The sequence below is a fragment of the Mus musculus genome, chromosome 3 (genome assembly GCF_000001635.26).
Source record: "Mus musculus strain C57BL/6J chromosome 3, GRCm38.p6 C57BL/6J".
Taxonomy (NCBI): domain Eukaryota; kingdom Metazoa; phylum Chordata; class Mammalia; order Rodentia; family Muridae; genus Mus; species Mus musculus.
In genome coordinates this window covers 32462164-32490086 of record NC_000069.6, presented here as the reverse complement: position 1 = coordinate 32490086, position 27923 = coordinate 32462164, and the positions used below count along the sequence as shown (strand labels likewise).

At 44.2% G+C, this 27923-nt stretch overlaps 2 protein-coding genes across 5 annotated transcripts in view; one reads left to right on the top strand and one right to left on the bottom strand.

Annotated features, from left to right (window-relative positions):
* Kcnmb3 (potassium large conductance calcium-activated channel, subfamily M, beta member 3) overlaps positions 1–24941 on the top strand; it is a 37751-nt gene extending 12810 nt beyond the window's left edge. Inside the window, exons 2-4 of one of the 3 annotated variants that reach the window (XM_017319414.2) lie at positions 7572–7745; positions 16210–16408; positions 17482–24941. In XM_017319414.2, the coding sequence (XP_017174903.1) occupies positions 7572–7745; positions 16210–16408; positions 17482–17766 (658 nt within the window). In that variant the 3' untranslated portion in view covers positions 17767–24941. The remainder of the gene's footprint in view (positions 1–7571; positions 7746–16209; positions 16409–17481) is intronic. The other 2 variants (XM_011249654.3, NM_001195074.1) reach the window with 2 other exon arrangements.
* Pik3ca (phosphatidylinositol-4,5-bisphosphate 3-kinase catalytic subunit alpha) overlaps positions 23975–27923 on the bottom strand; it is a 69048-nt gene continuing 65099 nt past the window's right edge. Inside the window, exon 21 of one of the 2 annotated variants that reach the window (XM_006535410.4) lies at positions 23975–27526. In XM_006535410.4, the coding sequence (XP_006535473.1) occupies positions 27256–27526 (271 nt within the window). In that variant the 3' untranslated portion in view covers positions 23975–27255. The remainder of the gene's footprint in view (positions 27527–27923) is intronic. The other variant, NM_008839.3, reaches the window with a different exon arrangement.

The following is a 27923-nucleotide window of genomic DNA, read 5'->3' as shown; positions in this document are numbered from 1 at the left end:
TGCAGGGAAGACTGGGCAGGGAGGACTGGGCAGGGAGGACTGGGCAGGGAGGACTGAGCAGGGAGGACTGGGCAGGGAGGACTGAGCAGGGAGGACTGGGCAGGGAGGACTGGGCAGGGAGGATTGGGCAGGGAGGACTGCGCAGGGAGGACTGCGCAGGGAGGACTGCGCAGGGAGGACTGGGCAGGGAGGACTGCGCAGGGAGGATCAAGCAAGGAAGACAGGGCAGAGAGGAACGGGCACAGAGGATACTGGTTGATGTCTTCAGGACATCAATATTCCTGGTTGAAAAAAAAATTAAAATGCTACTGGCTCATCTCACTGACTAGAGAGCAAATGAGATCATTCTTAATCACTCTGAGACCCTGGGATAAAAAGTGTTTATAAACACTACTGAGTTCACCCCAGACAGTACTGCTGCAGTCTCAAAAACTGAAGACAGCCAGTAACGTTCAACTCCGAGGATGCAGGCAAGAACCGTACGCCTTACCTGATTGATGGACTGTGAAATCACAGGGAGCTTACAAATCATTGTTAATGGCATGGAAATTAAGTGAAAAATACAAGATGAAAAAAAAAAACCCTATCTAATAAAAAACTCTGCCTAATGTGATCACACTTGTTTAAAATAACATTAAGACAGGAATAATCCAGGGTGGGAATGTACTTAATATGACAAGCTTGAAGAGTTGGAGAGATGGTGGAGTGGTTAAGAGCATTGTCTCTCTCTGTCTCTCTGTCTTTCTGTCTCTTTCTGTCTCTGTGTCTCTGTCTGTATGTCTCTGTCTCTCTCTGTCTCTTTCTGTCTCTCTCTCTGTCTGTCTCTGTCTCTCTCTGTCTCTGTCTCTCTCTCTCTGTGCATGCATGTGCCCTTGGAGCCTAGAAGAGGGTGTCATATGCCTCAGAGCTGGAACTTCAGGCAGTTGTAAATTCTAGTCTAACATGGGTCCTCTGCAAGTGACACATACCCACTCTTAACTACTGAGCCAGCTCTCCAGCCCTTCAGCTTGCTTTTGTGACATTTTGATTGATACCTTTCTTTATGTCTGTGTTCTAGATTTATAAGAAATTTATAACAATATTATCGTCTTACACCCAACTCCTTCTCTTCCTATCTCTTATGCAAGGTCTCGTGTAATTAAGGCTTGCCTCTAGCTCATTGTGTCGCCAAGGATGAACCCTTCCTGTCTCCAGCCCTAACTGCAGGAATTCCAGGCCTGGGTCTCTGCTTGCCTTCTTCTATTTCCTTTAGCCTCTGATTTAAACATCTTTAACCTCAATTTTAAAAGCCAAATGCATTACGCTTTTTATATTTTGTAGACCCAGATTCTTGGTTAATAATGACCATTTCAGGTATATTTCATTGATAATTAAGTCTGGTCACTAAGCTTGTTCACCTGCTTCATCTCTCTTTTTCTTTTTTGAGACAGTGTCTTGCTTTGTAGCTCTGGCTGAACTGGGGTTCACTAGATAGGTCAGGTTGGTATCAAAATCCTAGAAACTGGGCTGAGGATATGGATCTGTATGTATGAGCTCTTATTATACAAGCATGAAGACCTAAGTTCAAATCCCAAGAACCCATGTAAGAAGCTAGGTGTGGTCAAACGTCTGCCTGTGCCCCTAGTGTTGTGGGAACTGGAAGAGACTGGAGGGGAGGGGTGCTGGACATGCTGGCTGCCACGGCGTGGTTCCAGGTGCGATGGCAGCCCATCTCAAATAAGTAAGGTGCACACTGATGGAGCAGGACACCAGATGTCTCACGCTGGCCTCACAAAGACGTTTTATAAGATCAGGGCAACCCTCCTGCCTCTTGAGAGTTGGTGCACAGGCACCACAAGACACCATACCTGGCAGCTTTTGCTTTCTGTAACTTTCTTGTTGCTAGAAATCCTCCCTGAATCTTTTTGTAAAGGCTCATTTTATTTTATTGTGCTCTCTCTCTCTGTATGTTTATGTTTGCGTATGTGAGTATATGTGTGTATGTATATGTATGTATGTGTGTGTGTGTGTGTGTGTGTGTCTGTGTGTCTGTGTGTGTAAAAGTGCTCAGCAGAAGCCAGAAAAGGATATCAGACCCCCTGGTGCTGGAGGTCTTTGTGAGTGACTAGTGTATGTGCTGGGGGCTGAACATAGGCCCTGGAAGAGCAGTCCATGCCACTGACCTCTGAGCCATCTCTCCAGCACACTATCTGGATTTTTAAAAAATCATATCAGTTTGGTCATATCTTAGATGGTCTTACTCTTTGTGACATATTAGTCCTCTATTTCCTTAAATAGTGTAAATGTAAGATTTTATGCTTTTTTAAGAAACAGAAAAAAAATTTGGTGTGGATCTGATTCTGTTATTTTGCTTGTTTGTGTTTACAACAAGAAGTCCTTATTTCTTTGTACTGTGTTCTGTGATGTCTGAGTGTGTACACACACTCCTCAGAACTCTGCGCTGTCTTCTAGAACAGGGCTTGAGCAGACTCCTCTATTGAGGAGTTGACTTTTCTGGGTGTCAGAGGAGACAGTGTTAAATTGACTTCTTAGTTTGAGGTCCTTGGATTTGGGGGAGGGTGGCATCCAACTATATGAACTCTAGCAATGTACTGGCTCGTATTTATAGTCCCAGCATTTAGGAGGCTGAGGCAGTAGGATCATAAGTTCAAGGCCAACCCTGCTACAGAGGAAGATGCTGTCTCACCTACATAGAACCAGAACACCAAGTGCCAACTCCCTGAGGACTGCCACAAGGTTATAAAATTCCAGGGGCAGTTGGAATTTCCTCCCCCTTCCCAGCATCCTACTACAGAAAGGATTCTTCTTGTGCTTACGCACCGAAGAAGGGCGTGTGCAGCATGTGTACACTTCCCTGACCCTGAATTTCAGGTCCTTTAGGGTCCAGGCTCCCCCTGAATGGCATATTAAACTCTATACTTGGGTCGGGCATGGTGGCGCACGCCTTTAATCCCAGCGCTTGGGAAGCAGAGGCAGGCGAATTTCTGAGTTTGAGGCCAGCCTGGTCCACAGAGTGAGTTCCAGGACAGCCAGGGCTACATAAAGAAACCCTGTCTCGAAAACAAACAAACAAACAAACAAACAAAAACCAACACCCCCCCCCAAAAAAAAACCAAAACCAACCAACCAAACAAACAATAAAACCAAACCTCTATACTTTGCTAGTCCTTGGTGTGACCTCTATTCCTGTCATTGTACAAACTTGAGACCCAGAAGGCGAAACTTTACTCTGCCTTTTGCTCTTTGCGCTTTTTTTTCTTTTTTCTTTTAATAAACCACAGTTTTACCCAGCCTCAAACTCACTGTGTTTCTGTCTTTGCTTCTGGCCCCATGCCCAGGCTAGAGTTCGGGTTTCTTTAGTCCTTTGTGGTTTTTTCCTCCCCCTCTTACTTTTAAGCTCTAGTCAGCATGGGCAATGTGCTCAGTTGGAGTGAGTAGGTAGTGTGCCACACAGCTGAAGCATGCTTGATCCTTCAGAACACATACACAAAGCCAGACGCTGGAGGAGGCTGAGCTAGGAAGGTCTCTCTCTGGGCTTGCTAGTTAGCTGGCCTAGCTTAACTGAGAATCCCCAGCACAGCCCATTGAGAGGCCAGGTGTCAAAACATAAAGTGGAGCGGGCTGGAGAGAGAGTTCAGTGGATGAAGAAATTGATGTGTAACTGTGAGGACAGGAGGTCAACCCCTTAGAACCCACAGTTAAAAAAAAAAAAGCTGGGTTCAGTGGTCAGTGCCTGTTACCCCAATGCTTTAACAGTGAAATGGGTGCAGAGCCGGGAGTCTCCAGAGTCTCCTAGTCTGGCATATGGAGTGGTCAAAAAAGAGAGACACTGTCTTCTGATCTTCTGATTCCATATGGAAGTGTGCACGAAAATGGTGTGTGCACACACATACACACATGCTTGTATACACACACACACACACACACACACGCACACACACACAGAGACATACACAGACACACAGACACACAGACACACACATACACACACACCCCAGTTCAAGAAATTAAAAATTCACTGGGCAGTGGTGGCACATGCCTTTAATCGCAGCACTTGGGAGGCAGAGGCAGGTGGATCTCTGAGTTTGAGGCCAGCCTGGTCTACAGAGTGAGTTCCAGGACAGCCAGGGCTACACAGAGTAACCCTGTCTTGAACACCACCACCCCCCAAAAAAAGGAAAAAAAAAGAAATTAAAAATTCCTGTGAAGGACTGGCAAAATTGCTCAATGGGAAAGGAAGCTTAGCACCATATCCAATAACTTGAGTTCAGTTCCCAGAAGCCACATGGGGGAAGGAAAGAACTGATCCTTGCAAGGTGTCCTGTATGACTTCCATACAGGAGCCATAGTGTGTATACAAACCGATCCTCATTACCCAGAATAAATAAATGCACAGCCCCGCCCCCAAGTATTCTTTTCAAGCAAGACTTGCTGGGTTCCCATCAGCCATAGAGATGTAGTTTCCCTTCTCAGTACTGCCTTCATGGACAGGGAAGATTCTCCACCACCACAGCTTGAGATGCCAGAGGACAGAAGGCAGAAGATGAGATCAAGTATGGCGGATGCTTTTGGAAAGCAAAGCAAAACAAAATGCAACTGGCCATTCCTGTGTCTGGGCTTGTGCTCCGCTCAGCTCTGAATTTCATAAGCGTTCTCAGCGGACTGACCTGAGTTTCCACACTTGGAGCTGCGTTTCTAAGCCTCTTAAAATGAAAGGGCTGCTGGAAATAAATAGCTGCCGACCTCGGGAGGCAGAGGAACGGAGGCAATCGGAAAACACAGACCTGACCAATGGGAAGCCAGCATGACTTGGGCAGCTTGTCCACAAGTGGGAACGTGGGTCTTGTGATGGCTTCAAAGGGCAGAAATGAGCATTTAAATGAGAACTGTCATGATTTTAAAGTGCTAGCAAAGGATACCACCTTAGAAAAAACATGGAGAGCAGTGTGGCTGGATGCTGCCCACAGTGCCATGGTGTGTGGCGGTGATGGCCTTCACCACTGAGTAGATAAACACCCCAGTGAATGAACTCCTCACAGCTCCTGGGAGAGGAGAGATGACAGGAAGCAAGGTAGCTAGATGGGAGACACTGGTTTGTTTGCAGATGGACGGATGTGGGGGGAAGGAGAGGGACCTTAAACCTGTGAGCAGTAGGCCAGGCCAAGGGTCTGCTGTCTCAGTCAAGTGATAGAGAGGTGGGGGAGGGGATGACAACAAAGAGCAACCTCCTGTCCCAGGACGTCATCACTCATTCTAATTGTGGCTTCTCCAGTTGTGCTTTCCATACACAATTCATGAGCATATGGAGAAATCACGTTCAGAAAGGCTGTAGGAACCACTGAAGGGTGAACAGGCCCAGAATATGAACCACATATGACAAATGAGAGCCATACCCAGGCAATTCTGTCCTAGCCATGGATAGGCATCCTGAGATGTCACCAGGGACAGCAGTCCCAACTTGGTACAGTCTCTCCTTTCCTCCCTCCCTTTCTTCTCTTGTTGGTTTTGGTTTTTTGAGACAGGATTTCTCTGCGTAGGTCCGGGGCCACCCTGAAACTCTTTCTCTAGACCAGGCTAGCCCTCACTCAGTGATTTCCCTACCTCTGTCTCCTGAGTGATGGGGTTAAAGGCATGTGCTACCACTGCCCACATATCTTTATTTTAAAAGAGAAATTAAGAATGTTAGTGTGTCACTTTTAATCCCAGCACTCGGGAGGCAGAGGCAGGCAGATTTCTGAGTTCGAGGCCAGCCTGGTCTACAAAGTGACTTCCAGGACAGCCAGGGCTACACAGAGAAACCCTGTCTCGAAAAAACAAAAAACAAAACAAAACAAAATGTTTGTGTGCATGAGTACCTGTTTGTCTATATGTGCACCTATGCATGCAGTTGTCTGTGGAGTCTAGAAGAAGGTGTTGGGTTCTCTGACTGTAGAGTTTTAGGCAGTTGTGAGCCTCCTGATATGGGTGCCAGGAGCTGACACTGCCCCCTACAAGAGCATATGTACTCTTAACAGCTGACCAGTCCCCCCATCCCTCCTCTTTTTTTTTTTTTTTTTTTTTTTTTTGTTACAGGGTCTCATGTAGCCAAGGTTGGCCTCAAAACTCACTCTGAAGCCTAGGCTGGCCTTGAACTTCTAATCCCCCTGCCTCTATTTCCTGAGTGCTGGGATCACAGACACACACCATCGTGTGTTCTGCAAGGAGAATAATCTAAGCTAGCTATGCTTTCCGTTCAATACGCATGAAGTAGGCAAAGGTAAAAGAACGACACTAAGCAACAGGTAGACTGAACACACCATCCTCTTGGAGGCTTGTGATATCCAGGAGAGGGGACACAGGAAGCCTGCTCAAGCTGGACGTTGAGCCTGAGAGGTTCCAGGTAGAGCAGTATTCTCCCCATGGACGAGCCGTCCAGCGTCTGGTTCCCATCAAGCATTTTAATGTCATGGACAAACGACAGTAACCTTGGGAACTTGGGAAGGTTTTACCTTTCAACTGCTCAGGGATACAATGGGCTTTTGTTTGTTTTTATCTTCCTGTGTATGTGTGGTATAAGTGTGTGTGTGTATGTGTGTTTGCACATATATGGGTGCATATGTATGTAGAGGTAGAGGCACTAGAGTGATGTTCTGAATCATTCTGCGTGTGTTCTTCCATAGTATTCATTGAGGCAGGGTCACTCAACCAAACCCCAAGCTTACTGATACGGCTACTCCTATGGACAGCTTGCACTGGAGCCGCCACCACCACCACCACCACCACCACTACCACCACCACCACCACCACTCCTGCCCCAGCCTGGAATTATAGGCAACTGCCATGATGGGAACTTGAGTTCTTTAACTCTTTATTTACTACATTTCCCCAGACCCAAGCTGTGCTCTGTTTTTTTTTTTTTTTTTTTTTTTTTTTTTTTTTGCTCTGTTTTTTATAGACTTTTTTTTTTTTTTTTTTTTTTTTTTTGGAGGAGGGGAGTTCGAGACAAGGTTTCTCTGTATAGCCCTGGCTGTCCTGGAACTCACTTTGTAGATCAGGCTGGCTTCAAACTCAGAAATTCGCCTACCTCTGCCTCCCGAGTACTGGGATTAAAGGTGTGCACCACCACTGCCCGGCTGGTTTTTATAGTCTTAACTGTCTACCACTTGCCTTTCTCTCTGGCACAGACTTAGGGACCAGCCTGACCCAGAATACGGAGTCTTGGAGTGTATTTGATAAAAAAACCAAACCAAATCAAATCAAACCAAACCAAAACAACAACAAACACCTGGAGTCTGGGAGAAGGGAATGGTCCTTGCTCTCAGAGTCCATTTTCATATCTTAAAAAAACACACGATGATTAGACATTATAATATAAATTATGCCACACTCAGCTTTTTATATCTTAAAAAAAAATTGACAATGTATCATTTTAGTTTATTTTAGTAGCGTCCATTCTTGGCTCTGAGCGTGGTATTTGGGGCACTGCTGGGAACCTGTGTATGCCTCTCAGTGAACCAGACTCAGGTTTGCCATGAGCTAAACACTAGAGCTCTCTTGAGCTCACACAACATCCTTTCTGGCTTCCCCCAAAGGACAGCACTTCCGGCCTCGGGCAAAATCAATGGAGATCCCCTGAAGGTGCACCCAAAGCTTCCATCAAGCGCTGGTGAGGACCGGGCCATGCTGCTGGGCGTGGCCATGATGGCTTCCTCTGTACTGATGTTCTTCCTGTTGGGGACCACTGTGTTGAAGCCCTTCATGCTCAGGTGAGACACGGGCTAAGACCCAGAGCTCCCAGATGGGTCCAGCCCCGCACTGAAGTCCATTCCCCTGAGCACACCCTGGAGAGCTTGCCTGTTCGTGCTGGAGACAGTGGTAGAGGAGGTGTGAAATAGTCCTCTGCTCCCAGATGGTCACAGTCCACGCGTGCTTCTGCACACGGCTGCTGTGCCAGTTGAGATGGGCATGGTTGGTAGCAGAAAAGCACCGCTGCTAGGAAATGCCAGCTAGCTTTTGTAGTACAACCAATTTATGCTTATCCCTGACTAGTTTACAGATAAAAGAGACTCCGACTATGTATATTTTGTTTGGCTTTGACAATTACTGGGTGGATGGGTAGGTCACTCTTTTTTTGTTTTTTCGAGACAGGGTTTCTCTGTGTAGCCCTGGCTGTCCTGGAACTCACTTTGTAGACCAGGCTGGCCTTGAACTCAGAAATCCGCCTGTCTCTGCCTCCCGAGTTCTGGGATTAAAGGTGTGCACCACCATGCCCGGCTCATTTTGATATTCTTAAAAATTATGTTAGACTTTTGTTTTGAATCCTGTGTGTATGTGTGTGTGTGTGGGGTGGGGGGAGGGCCATGCCCACATGCTTACTATTGGATGCCAGAGGTTTCAGCTCCCCAGTAGCTGGAGTTACAGGAGGTTTGGGGCTCACTAATGAGTACTGGGATTCAAACATGGATCTTCTGCACAGAGCAGTGTGTGATCTGAACTGCTGAGCCATCTCTCCAGCACCCAGACTGCCTGCTTAAACATGTGATGTGTCAGGGATAAGGGTGCAGGATCTCTGTTGTAAGCTGATCAATCTCTGACCCTCTATTTTTTTTTTTTTCTTTTTAACTTTCTACGTATTTCTGGAAATTTCTTAACGGGAGCGGTGAGTGCTCATTTCTGCCTCAGCATTCTTTGCAATCTCAGGGAGTAGTTACGGTTTCAAGGGGACACAGCCTTTCTCTCCACCCTTCATCTCTTCTTTCCGTCAAGGGGACAGAGAATTGCGGGAGATCAAGCCAGCAAAACCCCAGCGTGAACAGGGAGACGACAGTGAGGAGTTTCACCTTTATCAGAGGAACTATTGGTGTCAGTTTCTTTAGAGATTTCATCATGAGTTTCAAATCATGCACCTCAGTCGAATTCATCTCCAAATCCCATCATATCCATCCTTCATCTTTGCAACCTACACCCAAAATAACACACACACACACACACCAAACAAAAATCAAAGCGTAGACAACGTCTCATCGTGGAAGCTGTAGTGTGTCAGTGTGTTCCACTGTATGTCCCTCTCTCCACACATCTTCACTTGCAAATGTTCATGTCGATGAGTCACTGGTCTGGTTTGAGAGCTCTGGCTTCTGTGACATCATCAATACTGGATCCTCAGCATGACTCCTGGTTTTTCTGGTGTCACCCTGTGTCATGGAGAGCCTGCTGCTTTGGATCAGCAGGACCTGTCATTTCATGCATCTCAAAAGTTTACAGATGATACATATTTTGGGGTGGGCCAATTCAGAGTCTTAGATCTGGGCCTGGGTAGTAGCTGAGCTGATTGGCCCACCAGCTCTCCCTTATCCACTTCTCCAGGGCAAGCTCTCCAGTACTGCCCTGGCTAGGCCACCAAATAGTGCCATTGGCAGGTGGCAGGGTCAGCTCTTCTGCTCACCGCCTACAGGTTTGGCTCATCCATACCCACCCCTCCAGAGCCATTTCCACTGTGCTGCCCAGTCAAGGTTTGGGGGCCCACTCTTCCAAGTGCTGCAGCCTGTGAGGGTCAACACTATGGCTCTCACACCCTCTGGCTGGCTCACCCATGCCTTTGCCATCAGGGCAAGTGCCACTGTATTGCTCAGTGCCCTGCCTCACAAGTGCTGCAGCCAGTGAGGGCGGGGACAGGACTAGCTATCCCCAGCTCTCATGAACTCAGGATCGCTCTGCTGGCTACCACAGGTAGCAAGGGTGGCAGGGGGAGGGCATCAACCCTGCATCAATACCACCTCACTCCATGCCAGTGGAGGGGTAGTTCTGTACTCTTGCCCTCAGGGTCGGCTCACCAGGGCCAGCTCTTCTGTGCTGCCCAGTAGCTCTTTGGCTCATGACCCTGTGGACAGCTTTTCTGACTGCTGGAAGTGGCGAGAAGCAAGTGGCGGTGGTGGTGGGGATCACCTCTGCATCTCTGCTATCCCATGGCAGATGAGTGGCAGGGTTGGCTCTCCCATAGTCACTCCTTAGGCGCTGGCTCACCCGCATCCCCGGCTGCCAGGACCAGCTCCACTGTGCCGCCTGGGTAAGGCACTGGGTATGTTCTCCCTGGTGTTCCCACTGGTAAAAGATGGGCCCAGCTCTCCAGAGCACAGCATCTAGTGAGGGACAGGGGCAGTTATGTACAGCTCCAGGACATCCACGTGGATACCTGGCAGTGGCCCTGGCCAGAGGTAGCCCCATGTGCCATGTGCTCTCTTTCTCTTTTTTTTTACTGTATTTTTTTTACACATATAAGAAATAAATGTAATAAACCAAATACATGGACAAGAAAAATACAAGAATATGATCATCTCAATGAAATAAAAAAAAAGAAAAGAAAAAGAAAGAAAAAAAAAAAGAAAAAGTCTTTGATAAGATTCAATGTGCCTTCTTAATAAAAGCCCTATAGACTAATATCCAATATATACAAGGAGCTCAAGAAGCTGGACTCCAGAAATTCAAATAACCCCATTAAAAATGGGGTACAGAGCTAAACAAAGAATTCTCAACTGAGGAATACTGAAGGGCTGAGAAGCACTTGAAAAAATGTTCAACATTCTTAATCATCAGGGAAATGCAAATCAAAACAACCATGAGATTCCACCTCACACCAGTCAGAATGACTAAGGTCAAAAATTCATGTGACAGCAGATGCTGTGAAGATGTGGAGAAAGAGAAACACTCCTCCATTGCTGGTGGGATTGCAAGCTTGTACAACCACTCTGGAAATCAGTCTGGCGGTTTCTCAGAAAATTGGACATAGTACTACCAGAAGATCCAGCAATACCTCTCCTGGGCATATACCCAGAAGATGTTCCAACAGGTAATAAGGACACATGCTCCACTATGTTCATAGCAGCCTTATTTATAATAGCCAGAAGCTGGAAAGAACCCAGATGTCCCTCAACAGAGAAATGGATACAGAAAATGTGGTACATTTACACAATGGAGTATTACTCAGCTATTAAAAACAATGAATTTATGAAATTTTTGGGAAAATGGATGTATTTGGAGGATATCATCCTGAGTGAGGTAACCCAATCACAAAAGAAGTCACTTGATGTGCACTCATTGATAAGTGGATATTAGCCCAGAAACTTAGAATACCCAAGATACAATTTGCAAAACACAAGAAAATCAAGAAGAAGGAAGACCAATGTGTGGATACTTTATTCCTCCTTAGAATATGGAACAAAATACCCATGGAAGGAGTTACAGAGACAAAGTTTGGAGCTAAGACGAAAGGGTGGACCATCCAGAGACTACCCCACCTGGGGATCCATCCCATTATCAGCCACCAAACCCAGACACTATTGCATATGCCAGCAAGATTTTGCTGAAAGGACCCTGATATAGCTGTCTTGTCTGAGGGTATGCCAGTGCCTGGCAAATACAGAAGTGGATGCTCACAGTCAGCTATTGGATGGAACACAGGGCCCCCAATGGAGGAGCTAGAGAAAGTACTCAAGGAGCTAAAGGGTTCTGCAACCCTATAGGTGGAACAACAATATGAACTAACCAGTACCCCCAGAGCTTGTGTCTCTAGCTGCATATGCAGCAGAAGATGGCCTAGTTGGCCATCATTGGGAAGAGAGTCCCCTTGGTCTTGCAAACTTTATATGCCCCAATACAGGGGAATGCCAGGGCCAAGAAGTGAGATTGGGTGGGTAAGGGAACAGGGTGGGGGGAGGGTATAGGGGACTTTCGGTATAGCATTTGAAATGTAAATGAAGAAAATATCTAATAAAAAATTGGAAAAAAAAGCCCTAGTACAAGTAGGACTGTAGGAAACATCTTCCTACATAATAAAGGTTATGTATGACAAACCCATGGCCAATATCATCCTAAATGATAAAACCATTAATAAGCCCCATTAAAGTCAGGAATGGGAGAAGAGTGCCCACTCTCCCTACTGCTCATCTATAATGTGATTGAAGCATTAGCTGGAACAGTAAGGCAAGAGAAGGGATACAATCAGGAGAATATTAAGTCAAATTATTTTCAATGGAAGATTATATTATCCTATACCCAATGTTCCCAAAATTTGACTAAAAATTTGTAGAAATTATCAATAATTTCAGCAAAGTGTTATGATGCATAATTGATTTACAAAATTTACCAGTCTTAATACATATGAGTAACAAGCATGCTGAGAAAGAGATCATGGACACACTCCTCTTCCCAGTTTCTCAAATAAAATAAAGTATTTAGGATATAGATAACAAAAGTGGTAAAAATCCTCTACAATGAAAACTTTAAATGTGTGAAGAAAGAGACTAAGAAACATACCAGAATTTGAAGACCTCCCAAGCATATAGCTTGGTAGAATTAACATTGTGAAAAAAGGCTTTCCTACCAAAACAATTTACTGATTCAGTGAAATCACAATCAATATCCTCATCTCATTCTTCACATAAACAGTAAGAAAACCCTCTATTTGATATGGAGCAACAAAAGACATAGAATAGCCAATTAGTCCTAGATAAGTGTTTGTTTCTATGCATTCTGCTAAGTGTATCTGTTTAAGACCCCCAACTTTTATACATCTGTTTTTATTAAGTCAATTTTGTTTGATATTAGAATGGTTACTCCAGCTTGTTTCTTGGAACTATTTGCTTGGAGAATTGTTTTCTAATCTTTTACTCTGAGGTAGTGTCTGTCTTTGTCACTGAGGTAGGTTTCCTGTATGCAACAAAATGCTGGGTCCTGATTATAAATCCAGTCTCTTAGTCCATGTCTTTTTACTGGGGAGTTGAATCCATTGATTTTAAGAGCTGTTAAGGAAAAGTGACTGTTACTTCCTGTCATTTTTGTTGTTAGAGGTGGAATTATGTTTGTGTGGCTATCTTCTTTTGGGTTTGTTGAAAGATTACTTTCTTGCTTTTTCTAGGGTATAGTTTCTCTCTTTGGGTTGGTGTTTTCCATCTATTATCCTTTGTAGGGCTGGATTTGTGGAAAGATATTGTGTAAATTTGGTTTTGTCATGAAATATCTTGGTGTCTCCATCTATGGTAATTGAGAGTTTCGCTGGGTATAGTAGCCTGGGCTGGCATTTGTGTTCTCTTAGGGTCTGTATGAGATCTTCCCAAGATCTTCTAGCTTTCATAGTCTCTGGTGAGAAGTCTGGTGTAATTCTGATAGATCTGCCTTTATACGTTACTTGACCTTTTTCCCTTACTGCTTTTAATATTCTTTCTTTGTTTAGTGTATTTGGTGTTTTAATTATTATGTGATGGAAGGAATTTCTTTTCTGGTCCAGTCTATTTGGAGTTCTGTAGGCTTCTTGTATGTTCATGGACATCTCTTTCTTTAGGTTAGGAAAGTTTTTTTCTATACTTTGTTGAATATATTTACTGGTTCTTTCAAGTTGGAAATCTTCGCTCTCTTCTATACCTATTATCCTTAGGTTGGTCTTCTCATTGTGTTCTGGATTTCCTGGATGTTTTGGGTTAGAAACTTTTTGCATTTTGCACTTTTTTGGACTTTTGTGTGAATGGTTTCTATAGTATCTTCTGCATCTGAGATTCTCTCTTCTATCTCTTGTATTCTGTTGGTGATGCTTGCATCTATGACTCCTGATCTCTTTCCTAGGTTTTCTAACTCCAGGGATGTCTCCCTTTGTGATTTCCTTATTGTTTCTCTTCCATTTTTAGATCTTGGATGGTTTTGTTCGTTTCCTTCGCCTGTTTGATTGTGTTTCCCTATAATTCTTTAAGGGATTTTTGTGTCTTGTCTTTAAGGGCTTCTACCTGTTTACCTGTGTTCTCCTGTATTTCTTTAAGGGAGTTACTTATGTCCTTCTTAAAGTCCTCTATCATAATCATGAGAAGTGATTTTAGATCTGAATCTGGCTTTTCAGGTGTGATGTCTTATCTAGGACTTGCTATGTTGGGAGAATTGGGTTCTGAAGATGCCAAGTAGCCTTGGTTTCTGTTGCTTATGTTCTTACGCTTGCCACCCGTCATCTGGTTATCCCTAGTACTACCTGTCCTTGATATATCTGACTGGAGCCCGTCCTTCCTGTGATCCTGGTTGTGCCAAAACTCCTTAGAGTCTAGCTGTCTCTGTGATCCTGTGGCTCTGGGATCCTGTGATCCTGAGATCCTGGGAGTAAAGCTGCCTCTGGCACCCTGAGAGTCTTGTGTAACCAAACTCCTGGAATCCTGTGATCCTGGGCATGTTAGAGCACCTGGGAGTGGAGTTTCCTCTGGGTGTTGTGGGACTGGCTGCAGAGTTCAGGCCCAAGGTCTGCTCAGGGTACCCTCAGAATGGAAGGAACCCATGCCACTGGTCAGGTGGGGTTCCTGTGTCCCTGGATCCCACTTGTCCCAGTTACTCCCAGTGGTGTTGGGAGAGATATTGTGCCCTCTTCACCTGTGATTCTGGGTGCATTAGAGAGCCTGGGAGTGGAGCTTCCTCAGGGTGTTGTGGGATTGGCTGCAGAGTTCGCACCCAAGGTCTGCTCGGGACTCTGGCCCAGTCTGGAAGGATCTCCATGCTCTCTAATGGTAATATGAGCTGTAGACCCCTGCCACTGCATAGTCATGGACTCAGACATGCCCTCAGTGGCAGCTTGGGCTGGGCCCTCACCATGGCCCTACATGGATAGGCTGTCTACTCACAACAGAACAACAGATTACTATTCTCTGCAGTTCCGGCCATCTTTTTTGTTTGTTTTTCAAGACAGAGTTTCTCTATGTAGCACTGGCTGTCCTGGAACTTGTGCTGTAGACCAGGCTGACCTTGAACTCAGATATCTACCTGCCTCTGCCTCCCAAGTGCTGGGATTAATGGCATGAGCCACACTATTGCCTTTCATCCATCTTCTTAATGTTCAAACTGCTCCACTTTTCTTTGACCACCACATATTCACATATTGTGGTGGCTCCTGCTGCATGCTGGCCCTGGCCATCCAGCTGGAGGGTGCAGGTCTGTGGGTGGCATGGTGGTCAGCAGGTCTCTGTGTTCCTCCCCTGGAGCTGTGCTGCATGGCCTGGATTTGATTCAGTGTCTTTCTCTTTTTATTCAGTCTACAATTTCATTCCATGGAATGGCACCACTCAGCGTGTCTTCCCTCTCAATCCAGTCTAGAAACTTCCCTACAGACATGTCTGGTGCCTGTTTCCAAGGTGTCCGTAATGTATGTTCTAGTTTTCTTCCTGTTGCTGTGATTCAACATCCCCGCCCTGCTTCCAGCATCAGAGGCAAGCATGCTGGGAGGCACGTGGAGATGAGGCATGATTTTGTCTGTGAATTCCTCAGGGTGCCAAGCTATATCCTGTTCATCTCTATGCGCCAAGGAGTGCAGCCAGATCACACGTGCCACAAACTCTATCATGGTGGACTTAAGAGCTTGCCCTGTGTCATGTACAGATAATAGCTTGGGTACTGTAGTTACTTTCCTATTACTATGATAAAACACCATGACCAAAAGCAATGTGTGGAAGATTTTGGCTTATGGTTTCACGAGGATAAATCTACCGTAGCAGGCAGGCATGGTGGTAATTTGGTGTTGTGGCAAGACTAGGAATGAGAGATCACAGCCTTAACTGCAAGGACAGAGCAGAGATCAGACTGGAAGTTTTGATTCTTAAATTCTCAAAGCTCACTCCAGTGACATACTTTTTCCAGCAAGGCCACACCTATGAAATCTCCCCTATACAGCACTCCTAAGCAAGTACTCCTTCCAAAGGCCCACCTTCACCAGGAAGCTGGTAGATACATCTAAGAGTGACTACATGAGAGATGGTGGGTTATCCAATGTGACTCTTGGTGGCTCAGTATTTAGGGTAATGATGCTTAGTGCACTTCTCCTAATGCGTGCATCTTAACTACTATTACTTAGAGACTCTCAGGCCTCAGCTCAGACCTGAGCTAGAATCTCTGGAACGCCTGGAATCCACAGTAGCCAGTCTTGACGCTAACACACAACTCTAGGTTCTGACAGTATTGTGTCAGGGCTGGCAGAGAGGAAATACATCCCTAGGAGTAGAACTGAGGCAGTTACCACCTGGCTCTTTTCCCATCTGTGTCCCCCCACTTTCCCTGATCAGGATGTGATGTTTGTGCTAGTGTATGTGACGGGTCAGTGGCTTAGCATGCCTCAGAATGCAGAAACTGATTTTCCAGTAGCTGCCTTCAGTACCTCCCATCCCTACTTAGGAAAAACATTTTTCTTTTTTCTTTTTTCTTTTTTTAATTTCAAAGATCTCCCAGAGAAGAATCAAACTGCACCACTGTCCACACACACATTGTGGATGACGGGCTGGACTTTTCCTTCACCTGTGAGGGTAGCTGCCAGGACCACGGGAGATCCCCATGCCTGCAGGTGTTCGTAAACCTGAGCCACTCGGGACAGAAAGTGCTTCTCCACTACGACGACGAGGCCATCAGGACCAACCCCAAGGTAATGTGACTTTGACAATTAAAGGTTCTCTGCTGCCCCGTCCATAGTGCTGGCCTGAGCAGAGCACATGGCATCTGTGAAGTCAGTTTTCTTCCCGTGAACATTTCCTTTTGTGGAGGGTGTCACGTAACCCTGGATGCTTCCAAACTTACTATGTACGAAAGGACGGCCTCAAACTGTGGGATCATCCATCGCTACCTCCCACGTGCTGGGAGTTTCCGTGCTTTGTTGTGAGGAGCTGAGTGAGGCCTGACCCAGGGATTTGTGTATGTTCAGCTCTATTAACTGCCTCTGAATATGTTCACAGTATTACCATCAGGGCAGATGAAGCCGAGAGCCGTCTGGGAGAAGACATGGGGCATGAAGAAGGGAGAGGCACATTCTAGTTTCCTCACTTAGTGTGAAGTCCTAAGGGGGCAATGTCTTCATACTGTAGCCCTGGTTAGAATGAATTCAGTCTCCATTCAGCCACGCTGGTAATTCTTAAGACATTTAAAGAACTTATAAATAACTTGCACCACTAGTACATGTGATTTACAGCTCATGGTTAAACTTAACTCTAAAGGTTTTCATTGGAGGACGTGCTCTAACTTAGTGTTGCCGGTCATTACTTAATCTAATGGTTTCTGGTTTTCAATTCTGGATTCGGCCATTTCATCACACATTAGAAAATGTGTGTTTGCAGGCACACACATCATGGTGTGTCTGTGTGTGTAGGTAAGCATGCCGTGGTACATCTTTGTGTGTATGTGAGCATGCTGGCCATAGTATGTGGAGATCAGAGGATAACTCACAGGCATTTAGTTCTCTTCCACCACGTGGTCCTGGGGCTAGAACTAAGGTGGTAAGGCTTAGTTAGCAGGAAGCACCTTCGCCTGCTGAGCCATCTCCCTGCCTCCATGTCTCACAGGAGAAGCTATCAGACACAGTCATTTCATTCTGTGTGCTCCTGCCGACACTTCCCTTCCCCCACGCTACGAGTGAGCGTGTCTGTATCTGGCCTCCCCACCGCAGCTTTAGCCTGGAGCCTTAATGCTGGCCACTGTTAACAGAGCTTTTCCCTCCTCCACTAGTGCTTTTACACACCCAAGTGTCACGGAGACCGGGATGATCTGCTCAACAGCGTCCTGGACATCAAGGAATTCTTCGATCACAACAATGGAACTTTCCCCTGTTTCTACAGTCCCGATGGCCCCTTGGGAGTTGTTCTGAGGAAGTCTGGCCACAAGGTTGTCTTTCACTGCTTATTTTGGCCTTTATTGACTTTGCTGGGAGGCGCCCTGATTGTTGGCTTGGTTAGGCTAACACAACATCTGTCCTTTCAGTGTGAACAGTACAGCACAGTGGTAAGAGCTTAAGCAGGAGGCAGAACACATTCTGTGGGCCGGTGCAGGTCTACACTGTACAGTGTGGCAGAGTCAGGGAAGGAAGAGAGAGAGCTGAAGAGGGGGCCCCAGCTCTCCAGTCCCAAGATGAAGACTTGGCCACTGCCCGACATGGTGGAGAAGACTTGAGACCCCAGCCAGCCCTTGGGAGGCAGAGGCAGGAGAATCAGGTTCAAAGGCAGCTTGGGCTATATACAGATCTTGTCTTAAAAAACCAAAACACCAAAAAACATTGCTTATTGTAGAGTACCTGCCTCACCTGCACAAGGCCCTGGGCTTGAGCCCCAGTACTAGAAACAATCCTATCTGCTTACAGACCTGCTGTGTGAGGGGCAAAGGTACAGCTTTCCATAAAAGAACGTCTTTAAATGTTGTCTACTTTCTATTAAGTCTAAAGAACGTGTACCATTTCAACAGTTTTTCTTTCCCCAGTCTCCTTCCACAAGCGATGGAAGCAGTCTTCTCCTCACAGGCAAAAGGAACTCAAGGCAGTCAGTCCTTAATGTAACTACAGCTCTCTGGTGGACTTGCTGGCATGTAACATGCCACTGCTGGGTCTGTCTGTCCAACGCTCAGCAGCCAGCTTATGCGGTTCATATGAAAGCATTTCTCATACAAAAAAAAATATTAGGAGCTGGGAGATGGCTCAGTTGGTAAAATGTTTGCTGTGTAAGCATGGGCACCTGAGTTTGACAAAACAAATGAACAACAAAGACCTACACATGGAGACACACACACACACACACACACACACACACACACAGAGCTAGTAGTTCGTTTATAAGTAGATAAAAGCCGTAAAAAATAATGAGGTCTGCCACAGGTACTGTTGCTCGTTCTCCAGGCTTCATTCCAGGGCCCACTGTTTACAGTCACTCCTATATGACCTTGTCCTGCACCAGTTCTTTTTATTTTGTGGCATTTCCTAGTTAATGATCCTTTCCCTGGGCTCCTTCCAGTCTCTGCTGTGTGTGGGAACACAAGAGATGAAGTGTGAAGCAAGCTGCACCAGGATCTAACACTCTCCTCAGATAACCCACGCTCTAGAATGGTCGGTCCCAGGATGCAGTCATCTTTCTGCTAACAGCCTGCCAGGGCCTGGAGATGGCTCAGTACTTAAGAGTACTCGTTTCTCTTGCCAAGGGCTTGAGTTTGGTTTCTGGCACCCGCATGTCAGTTCACAACCATCTGTAACTAGATCCAGGACATCTAAGCCCCTCTCTGGCCTTGCAGCCACTACATGCATGCAGTGCTCATACATACACGCAGGCAAAACCGTCGCACATGTAAATGTTTTAAAAAAAAAAAAGTCAACAAAGGTGACTACTAATTGTCACAAGACTGACAACACAAGCCTTCCAGATCAAGACGAATGTATGAGCGGAGGGGCTTGCTGTTTTCCCAGAGTACCTAAATGTACATTTACAGTTCCACACACAAAAATGAAGACCCTTCACTGGAGACAATGGGATGAGACTTTTGAAACAACTTTTGACATGCTGTTGTAATCAAGCCACACTTGATTCTCAGCCATTTAACATTCTAAGACTGTGAGCAATTAAGTTCAAGTCAGGAATTCGTAAAGTGAGTGGCTCAGCAGGGTAGCAACTCTAGGCAACGGGGTCTTGGCATCTCACCTTCTGTGGGTGGGATGAGCAGGCTTTAGATCCGTTCACAATTTCCCAGTGTCAGTCCTTGGCAATGTCTCCTTTGATGATCTTTCGGCATAAAAATGTGATGTGTGGAACAGTGAGTTTAGTTTTTGATAACTTGAATCAGTGATGCAGACACAATGGCCGTGAAGCCCATAACAGCGAGCTGCAGCAGCCCACTTGGTCATCTTCGGTGGCAGCAGGGCGCAGGTAAGTTCTGACGGTGTCTCTCTGCTACTCCACCCTCTATCTAGTCCCCGGGCCAACTGATCTGCTCTGTAAAGGTTGTGAACATTGCTTTGTACAGACCTTCCTGTAATAAAATAATAAAATCCTAAAATAAATGTAATAAAATACACCTGTGCCAAAATGTACTAAAAAAAAAAAAAAAAGCCCACCAAAATCCTGCAAACAGAGATTCTGTCATTTTCTCAAATGAAAGATAAATGTTGAGTCATTTCCTAGTAAATCTGAGTTCCAACTTAACATCCTCAGCACTGAAGCTCCAGGTGGGGTTCCACATCACAAAGGTTTTCCAAGCAGACAAGAGACTAGTGGTTCACGCCAGGGGAGACAGACATCAAGTTGGAGAACAAAGACAATTTGAAGCTCAAACCACTTGGCAGCCCAGTAAAATGTAAGTGCAGCAGGCTGAGTTGTGAAAGTAGGAAGCAGCATTGATGCTCATTCTTAAAGCAAACACTTCCCAGACTCACCTGCACCGCTTACAATGGAGGGAAAGCAGCTTGCTTCTAAACTGGTGCCGTGTACATCCTAGTTTTCAGTACACAAAACCAGCCCATTTCCTATCCACTTTTACACATACACTCACACCACAGGTATGTATGCATGTGTGCTTAGAAGACAAGTGTCTAAATCTGTTTATAGTGTTCAGGCCTCTAATTTTTCTTTTATTTTTACTACTGGAAATTGATCCTAAAGTCTTATGTATTGTGGTAGGCACACTACCACTGATGGATACTGTGAATGCAAGAAAATTAGCTAAGGAATGCACTAATAATTCCTTATGCTTTAGAGAAATTAGCATGCATCTCTCTATTACTCACTGCCAGGGCAGGAGAAAAAAATGGTTCAGTTTTTCTTGTCTTTCTTTTTTTTTGGTTTTTTGAGACAAGGTTCATCTGTGTAGGCCTGGCTGTCCTGGAACTCACAGAGGTCCATCTGCCTCTGCCTCTGCCTCCTGCATGCTCTGACTCAAGCTGTGTGTGACCACACCTGGCTTGATTCAGTTTTTCAATCAAGTATTCTTTTTTTTTTTAACGGATTATTTATTTTGTGTATATGAGCACACTGTAGCTGTGATCAGGCACACCAGAAGAGGGCGTCAGATTCCATTACTGATGGTTGTGAGCCACCATGTGGTTGCTTGGAATTGAATTCAGGACCTCTGGAAGAGCAGTGCTCTTAACCACTGAGCCATCTCTGCATCCCCTCAATTAAGTATTCTCAGTAATTACAAAACAACCTAGAGTTTGCCTGTCAAGAGAAACAGCAAAAGGGATTCTCAGAGCTCTTGGCTTATACCACACAGTAAGGACGGTTTAGACACAAGGTAAGTTTTCTTTCTTTTGGAATGAACAGACAATGGCAGAGGCTGTGCAGTTGGGGACAGCAGACACTGACAGCGGTAATTAACACTGACAGTGAGCGTAGTAGTCTCTGGCTGAACTCCTTGCTGGGACCAGTATGACAGAAGAGGTATCCCAACGTTGTGGGCTATAGTCATCTATATTTCTAAGTCAGCGGTTCTCAACCTTCCTAATGATGCCAACCTTCAGCACAGTTCCTCATGTTATAGTAATCATAAAACTAGTTCATAACTTTGCTACTGTTATGAACCCTAATGTAAATATTTGTGTTTCCCAATGGGCTGAAATCCCTGTGAAAGGGTCGTTTGACTCCCAGGCTGAAAACTGCACACGAAGTGCTGGGCTGAGTACTTCTGGGACCAGGGTGAACAGAACACTAAGAATGGTTCTAACTAAAGCCTCTGACACAGCCCCTCACCCTGCTGAGTAAACGAACAGAGAGCAGCAGTCTGGCTGAGAGGAGGGGGGTGAGCTCACTGTCTTTTCAGAGTTCTGCATTTGCCAACATATTAAAGTGTTGTGTTCAAAAGCAATGTACTTTTTTTAGATTTTATTCAGCTAAGACCAAATGACAATAGAACCATCAGCTGCATTTGAAGCACGGATTCTTGGAGCCTGGAGTGAGGGTACTGTAAACTCAGCACCCCGAAGCTAAGTCCAGAGGATCTTGAATTTGAGGCCAGCCTGGGCTACACTGAGACCTTGTACCAACAATAAAATGACAAAACCCTAAGAAATCCACCATCATCACCACAACAAATTTGTTTGGGTTTCATAATCAAAAACATTTCCAGAAAAATCACATTTCTTAGCTACTCTTAGGAACATACATTAAATCTATTTAAGTATTTCTTTCTTATGAACCAACAGAAATAATTACACTTGTGAATTTGTACTAGAACAAGTTTAGTGGGGATGTTTTGGAGCCAGAGTACCCCAAGCATGCATTACATTATGTTAGTAATGTAGGCTGAGGATGGCCCTGAACTTCTGTTCTCTACCTCCTGAGGTGGGGAATTACAGGCATATGTCATCAGACCCCGTTTATGATGTGCTGGGCTCAAGCCCAGAGCTCCACTCCACACACATTTGTTGGGCTAACAACTGACCCAAATTCCCATGCTTTAATTGGAAACACCAAAGGTTCTTCCTTCAGCTAACCTAGAAGATCAACAAAAACAGTATTTAAAAATATATACTTCCGGCCGGGCAGGTGTTGGCACACGCCTTTAATCCCGGTACTTGGGAGGCAGAGGCAGGCAGATTTCTGAGTTTGAGGCCAGCCTGGTCTACAGAGTGAGTTCCAGGACAGACAGGGCTATACAGAGAAACCATGTCTCAAAAAAAAAAAAAAATATATATATATATACACATACATACATATAGTATGTATATGTGTATGTATATTTCTGCCACAAGCTTGTGACACAAGATGAGGTTATATAAAGTCCACGTGGCCTATAAAGTATTTTCCTTTTGGTACTTATTACCACGAGAAATGGCATCTACTGCTGGTAGTGAGTTAAAAATCAGCCAACAGCACACAGGATGGAGCCTCATTTCAGTCCTGCCCACCAACACTCTTTGTGACACCTGAGAAGTGTGATAACTGCTCTGTTCCCATTCCCTTTGCTGTAATTAGCACACGGCTGATACCCTACCATACCCAAAAGCCAAGCAAAGGAAAAGGCACCGCATAATAAAATGGATGGAGGTGCACAATCCCACAAAAACTCACCCAGGATTGCCAATGCAATCTGGGTGACTCCTAACAACAAGTCCTTTCTGCATTTTAGAACCTTGGTATCTGTTTACACCTTTCGTTACAGAGCCTTGGCCAGTGCTAGCAAAGCAACACAGGAGAGCATGCTATGAGCGCCGCACTCAAGAACTGGCACCTTGAATTGCTTTAACAATAAAGCTTTCCCAAGTGGCTGGAGCAATAGATTTTAGCCCCATTCCTTGACCCATCCTGTCTCCTGGTCCATGAACAGCAGCGCATGCCCAATCTTGACTTGAAAACCTACAATGAGATTCTCTTTGCTGTCCTGTGAGAGCACTGAGTGGTAACATGGCCATTTCCCTTACAAACCTTTGGAGACAGCTACCAGGGCTATCAGGAATGCAATTCTTTTGAGCTGGAGCCCAACATCTTTCCAGAGAGTAAAAACAATATTTTTATAAGGAAAAAAAAAAAGGCTTTCCAGGCCACGACATGATCTGTTTACAGTTTTAATAACTGAAATGCTTTTGTTTGTCTGTTTAAAACAGCTCAGCTGGACTCCTCTGTCATCAAGAGTTACTAATTAAAGATGATGTCAAGACTGAGTTCAGCCTTCAAAATTCCAACCTGGAACTGATTCCTTTCTAGTACGTGGACAGCATCCCTGTAACTTCCATGCCCCTTTGTGCTTCTCCCTGCTCAGGCCCTTCCACCACACCCCCATCTCCCCAAACATCTGAAGCAGACATACCACAATCTATGACGCCACAAAATGCCTTTGAATTTGGTATTTTAGCAATGTTGTAGACATCAAAAGTAATTCATTAATATTCTGTAGTGTGGGGGTCCAGCCCAGGTCTGCAGTTTCCAGAGAAACAGGAAAAAAGTGGAAACTGTAATATTCAGAAAAGATTAACATAATGCTGGAAATAAATTTCTTCAAAGAGCTGGAAAGCATGGACATCAAGCTTACAAAAATTATGTTAAGAAACACAGCGAAGTCCACGTGCTGTGAGGTTTCTACTGTACCATTAAAACAGGTTCGTCTTTTCTGTGACGCCACATCAGCTGGCTCCTGACGAGCAGAGAACACAGATGGATCGTGCTCTGTCTCTGTGATAATTACCAATCTCTTTCAGATAAAAGTCAAGAGGGCACACATCTAATCACGTAATCATTTCCTGATTAATAAGAACTACACTTTACACAAAATACTTTATGAGCAGCTGTTTTCATCAAAAAAAAAAAAAACCAATAGTCAGTTTCACAGTTGAAAAAGTTACACATTTAAAATATTTTACAATTCATTATATATTCACCAGGTTCCCATTTCCTGATGGGCAGTAATATAAAGCAGAACAGAAGGGACAACCTCAGAGTTGATGACTCTTGACACCAAATTTTACAGAGGACATGAAGAACCACAAAAAGTCTCAGGTTCTACCTTAAAATAGCAACCAGATTCCATTCTTCTTCTTCTTTCTTTTTTTTAAAAAATCTATTTAGAAACATCTTAAAAAAAAAAAAAAAAACCAACAGAAAGCAAACAAACGAACAAATCAAACTCCACAGTAAGAACAACAGATTTCAAATTAACAGCAATGTAAAATCTTCAAACTAAAGTTTTTTGTATAGCTGAGACTATGGTAAAAAGTTAAAGCATGATTGAAGAGTTATTTCTTGCTACAGTGTATTTAGTTTCTTTCTTTAGATTTGCTTTCTTTCCTTCCTGAAATAATTGCTGATGAGACATCCTCAAGTGACTTAGTGAAACTATGGAGCCCAAGTCATTTCCACAATAGTCATTCACTGACAAGGACGGTCATCTACAGAGGTGACCGAGTCCCACAGCACTTTCTGGTACTGAAGCACCTGGGAGTAAGTGGCACATTATTGCTCTCTGGAAGCAGATATTGATCACCCCAGCTGCAATTCAAGTTTGGCTTTTGCCTTTTTGAATACAACCAGTTCTCCTTTCTTTACTTATACCCTTCACAGACTATAGACTTTCTTTCAAATAAAATCAATGTGGTTGTAAATGACAAAATAAGCTATGTGGCTGTGTTTTAATTGTGCAGAGACCTGGGAGGTGATACTACGGCAACTGATGGACTAATGTTAAACATACACACACACAAACACACACATACACACAAAAAAAAACCTATCAATTTTGTGCAAGGAGGCTCGCGGCTTTTTTTTTTTTTTCTTTTTTTTGTGGGGTTTGTTTGTTTTGTTTTGTTTTTGTTTCTTTTGGCACTCGGGAAAACACAGTTCTCTGTAATTCTTCAGTTCCCACCATCAAAGTTGTAGATTTGTACCATGTCACTGAGTTTGACTGTAATAATCCCTGATATAGAGAAGAATGGGATGTTAGTACCTAGCAACTGTATATCTAAGTAACACAAAGTGTTAAATGCCAAGTTTAAATAAGTTAGGAAGTTTTCTATATCTGCAAAAGAATCTATCTGGTTTTCTGCATAAAACAGAGCTTAAATTCTGCTTAACTATTCCAAGACAGTTTACAGAACCAAGTTCCCCTAATCTTCAGGTTTATTTTTCTTGTTGGCAATAATATATACATGCTTTAGTGAAGTACCTAAATCTTCAATAATTATGCCCTTTAAGGGTTCTAAAAATAGGCAGATATTAAGAGTATTTCTATTAGAGTCCCCTGTTCACTATTCAAAACGTCTATATAGGTGTCTGGCCTCAAGGTGAGCACTGTATTACAGGGATTCTGTTTTCTAGCGTGTACAGCGTGCGCTCTTCATAACGATGCTCCCCAGGAACGCCTGAGCTAGGAACTGTCAGGAGATTATTGCACAGTTTTTCTTTTTTTTTTCCTTTTTATTTATTCTTTTTTTTTTCTTTTTTTCTTCTTTTTTTGGTGTGGCATCTGAGTATCTGCTAAAGCTATTTTCTAGGACATGAATCATTCAAACACTGAGTAGAAATCTAGAGCGACCACTAACATTAGCCCTACATCTTAGATGGATGCATTTCAGAATGCTCACTAATGCACCGTGCCTGAATGGGATTTAATGACACTGGAGTGAGACCTCACCACTTGGAATTGGGACATGATAGTAAAATGGGTTAATGTCCTACTTTTATCATTGAAGTACGGATACGTAGCTTACGAAGGTAAAAAATTCATGGTTTCCAGTCTCTCATAATGTAAAGAGTCACTCATGACTAGACCTCTGCAGAAGGATTAAGAGTCAGGATGATAGTCGGTTTTGTATTCATTTTAGTAACGGGTTTCATGTGATTGTGCTGTCTCAACTACGGAGGAATGGATGAGGGCGTCGTGTAAAAAACGGCCAGCAGCGGCAGGAAAGCGTGTGCGATTCAATCTGTTCCTTAAGGAGTCATACACGGGTATTGGATAAATGGAATAGTGCCTGAGCCTCATCTACAGACCGAGAGAAAAGCTAACCATGCTGTTACCAACGATAAAAAATTTGGGGTGCAAAACAATGCATGACTATGGGACAGATTATGTAAATAAAGAATATATATTAATGATAGTTTCTATAATATAAATAGCCTTTAATAAAAAAAAATAATCTTTTTAATAACATTAATACTCACTTCTATTTTCTGGAAAACATGCATGAAAAAAAAGTATTCAGTTCAATTGCAAAAGGAGAAACAATCAGCTGAAAGTGAACACTGTACAGGTCAGGAACAGGGGCTCCCTGCGGCCTCTCCTCTGCCCTTACTGCTATACTTGATGCCAGCCCAGAATTTCCCTAGGAAATAAGTCAGATCCTTGTAAATACTGTCCAGAGAAAAAAACAACAAAAAACAACACCCAACAAAAACGCAGCTGTCTGCAAGTATTGTGACTGCTTTCAAAACCGCAGGTGAGACCCCAAGTCCATCAAAGTGTTGTTTGTTCAAAGCAAAAAGCGAGTCCCTTCACCCCAAGTGTTGTTCCTCATTAAGCAGGGATCAAAATCCCCACTTCAAATCGTTAAGTCTGAACAGCAATGGGAAAATCAGAATTTTCCTTCTTCTCCAATTCATGTAACTTAATATAAGCTTTAGCTTACTCAGACCTATAGCAGTCACAGCCTTGGGCGTGTCCACGTGTTAGACAGAACACTGGCAGACAAACAACAGCATTCTAGTTTTGTCTCCATCATTTGTATGTATTTTGGGGATTTTTGTTTTGTTTTGTTTTTTTAAAAAAAGATACAAACAATCTTCAAAGTTTACCTTTTTTGGACTTAAGGCATAACATGAAATTGCTCGTTATTCTAAAGCTGGATTTTGAAATAAACTAGTTTAGTGCTATCAAACCCTGCTTGCGTGTACAGTGTTTCAATTATAGAGCACGTTGTTTATGTTCTTGCTCAAGTCCTAATGTTGTTCCTGACTGTGCCATCCCATGCCACTGCCTGCCTGCTGCCACTCACTGCCATGCAGTGGAGAAGCCGGGAGCCAGCTCGCAGTCCCAGCTCCCATCTCAGTTCAAAGCATGCTGCTTGATGGTGTGGAAGATCCAATCCATTTTTGTCGTCCATCCACCATGATGTGCATCATTCATTTGCTTTGTGAAATATTCCAAAGCTTCTTGCTCAGTTTTGTCCAAGGCTAGAGTCTTTCGGATATATGCAATGTCATCAAAAGATTGTAGTTCTGGCATTCCAGAGCCAAGCATCATTGAAAAAAGGTTGATGAAGAGATTGGCATGCTGCCGAATTGCTAGGTAAGCCTTGTAACACATCTCCTGAAACCTGTAAGAGGGAAGAACATCTGGTCAGTGAGCTGCTAGTACATTGGCTTTACAGAATTAGCACAGCTGTCCTGGGTAAGGGTCTAACAATTACCATTCCTCTCCCTTGGCTCACACTATTCTAGAATGTGCACTCTGCAAATGAGTACATTGTTGCCTCTCAAGCAGCTGAAACAGTGCTTGAACATTGGAGGTCAGTATTTATTACATGTCTAACCGGTTTATACTAAAGTAAGGCTTTAAGGGCTTAGGCGCCTAAAATCAGAGGACTGACTTATACACAAAACAGAATTTTATAGAAGACCTTTGAAATCTAAGATAGACTAACAATGTACCAAGGTGGTCAGAACAAACAGATGTGCTAAGAATTATTGTCTGCTGGCTTTATTCAGGCTGGA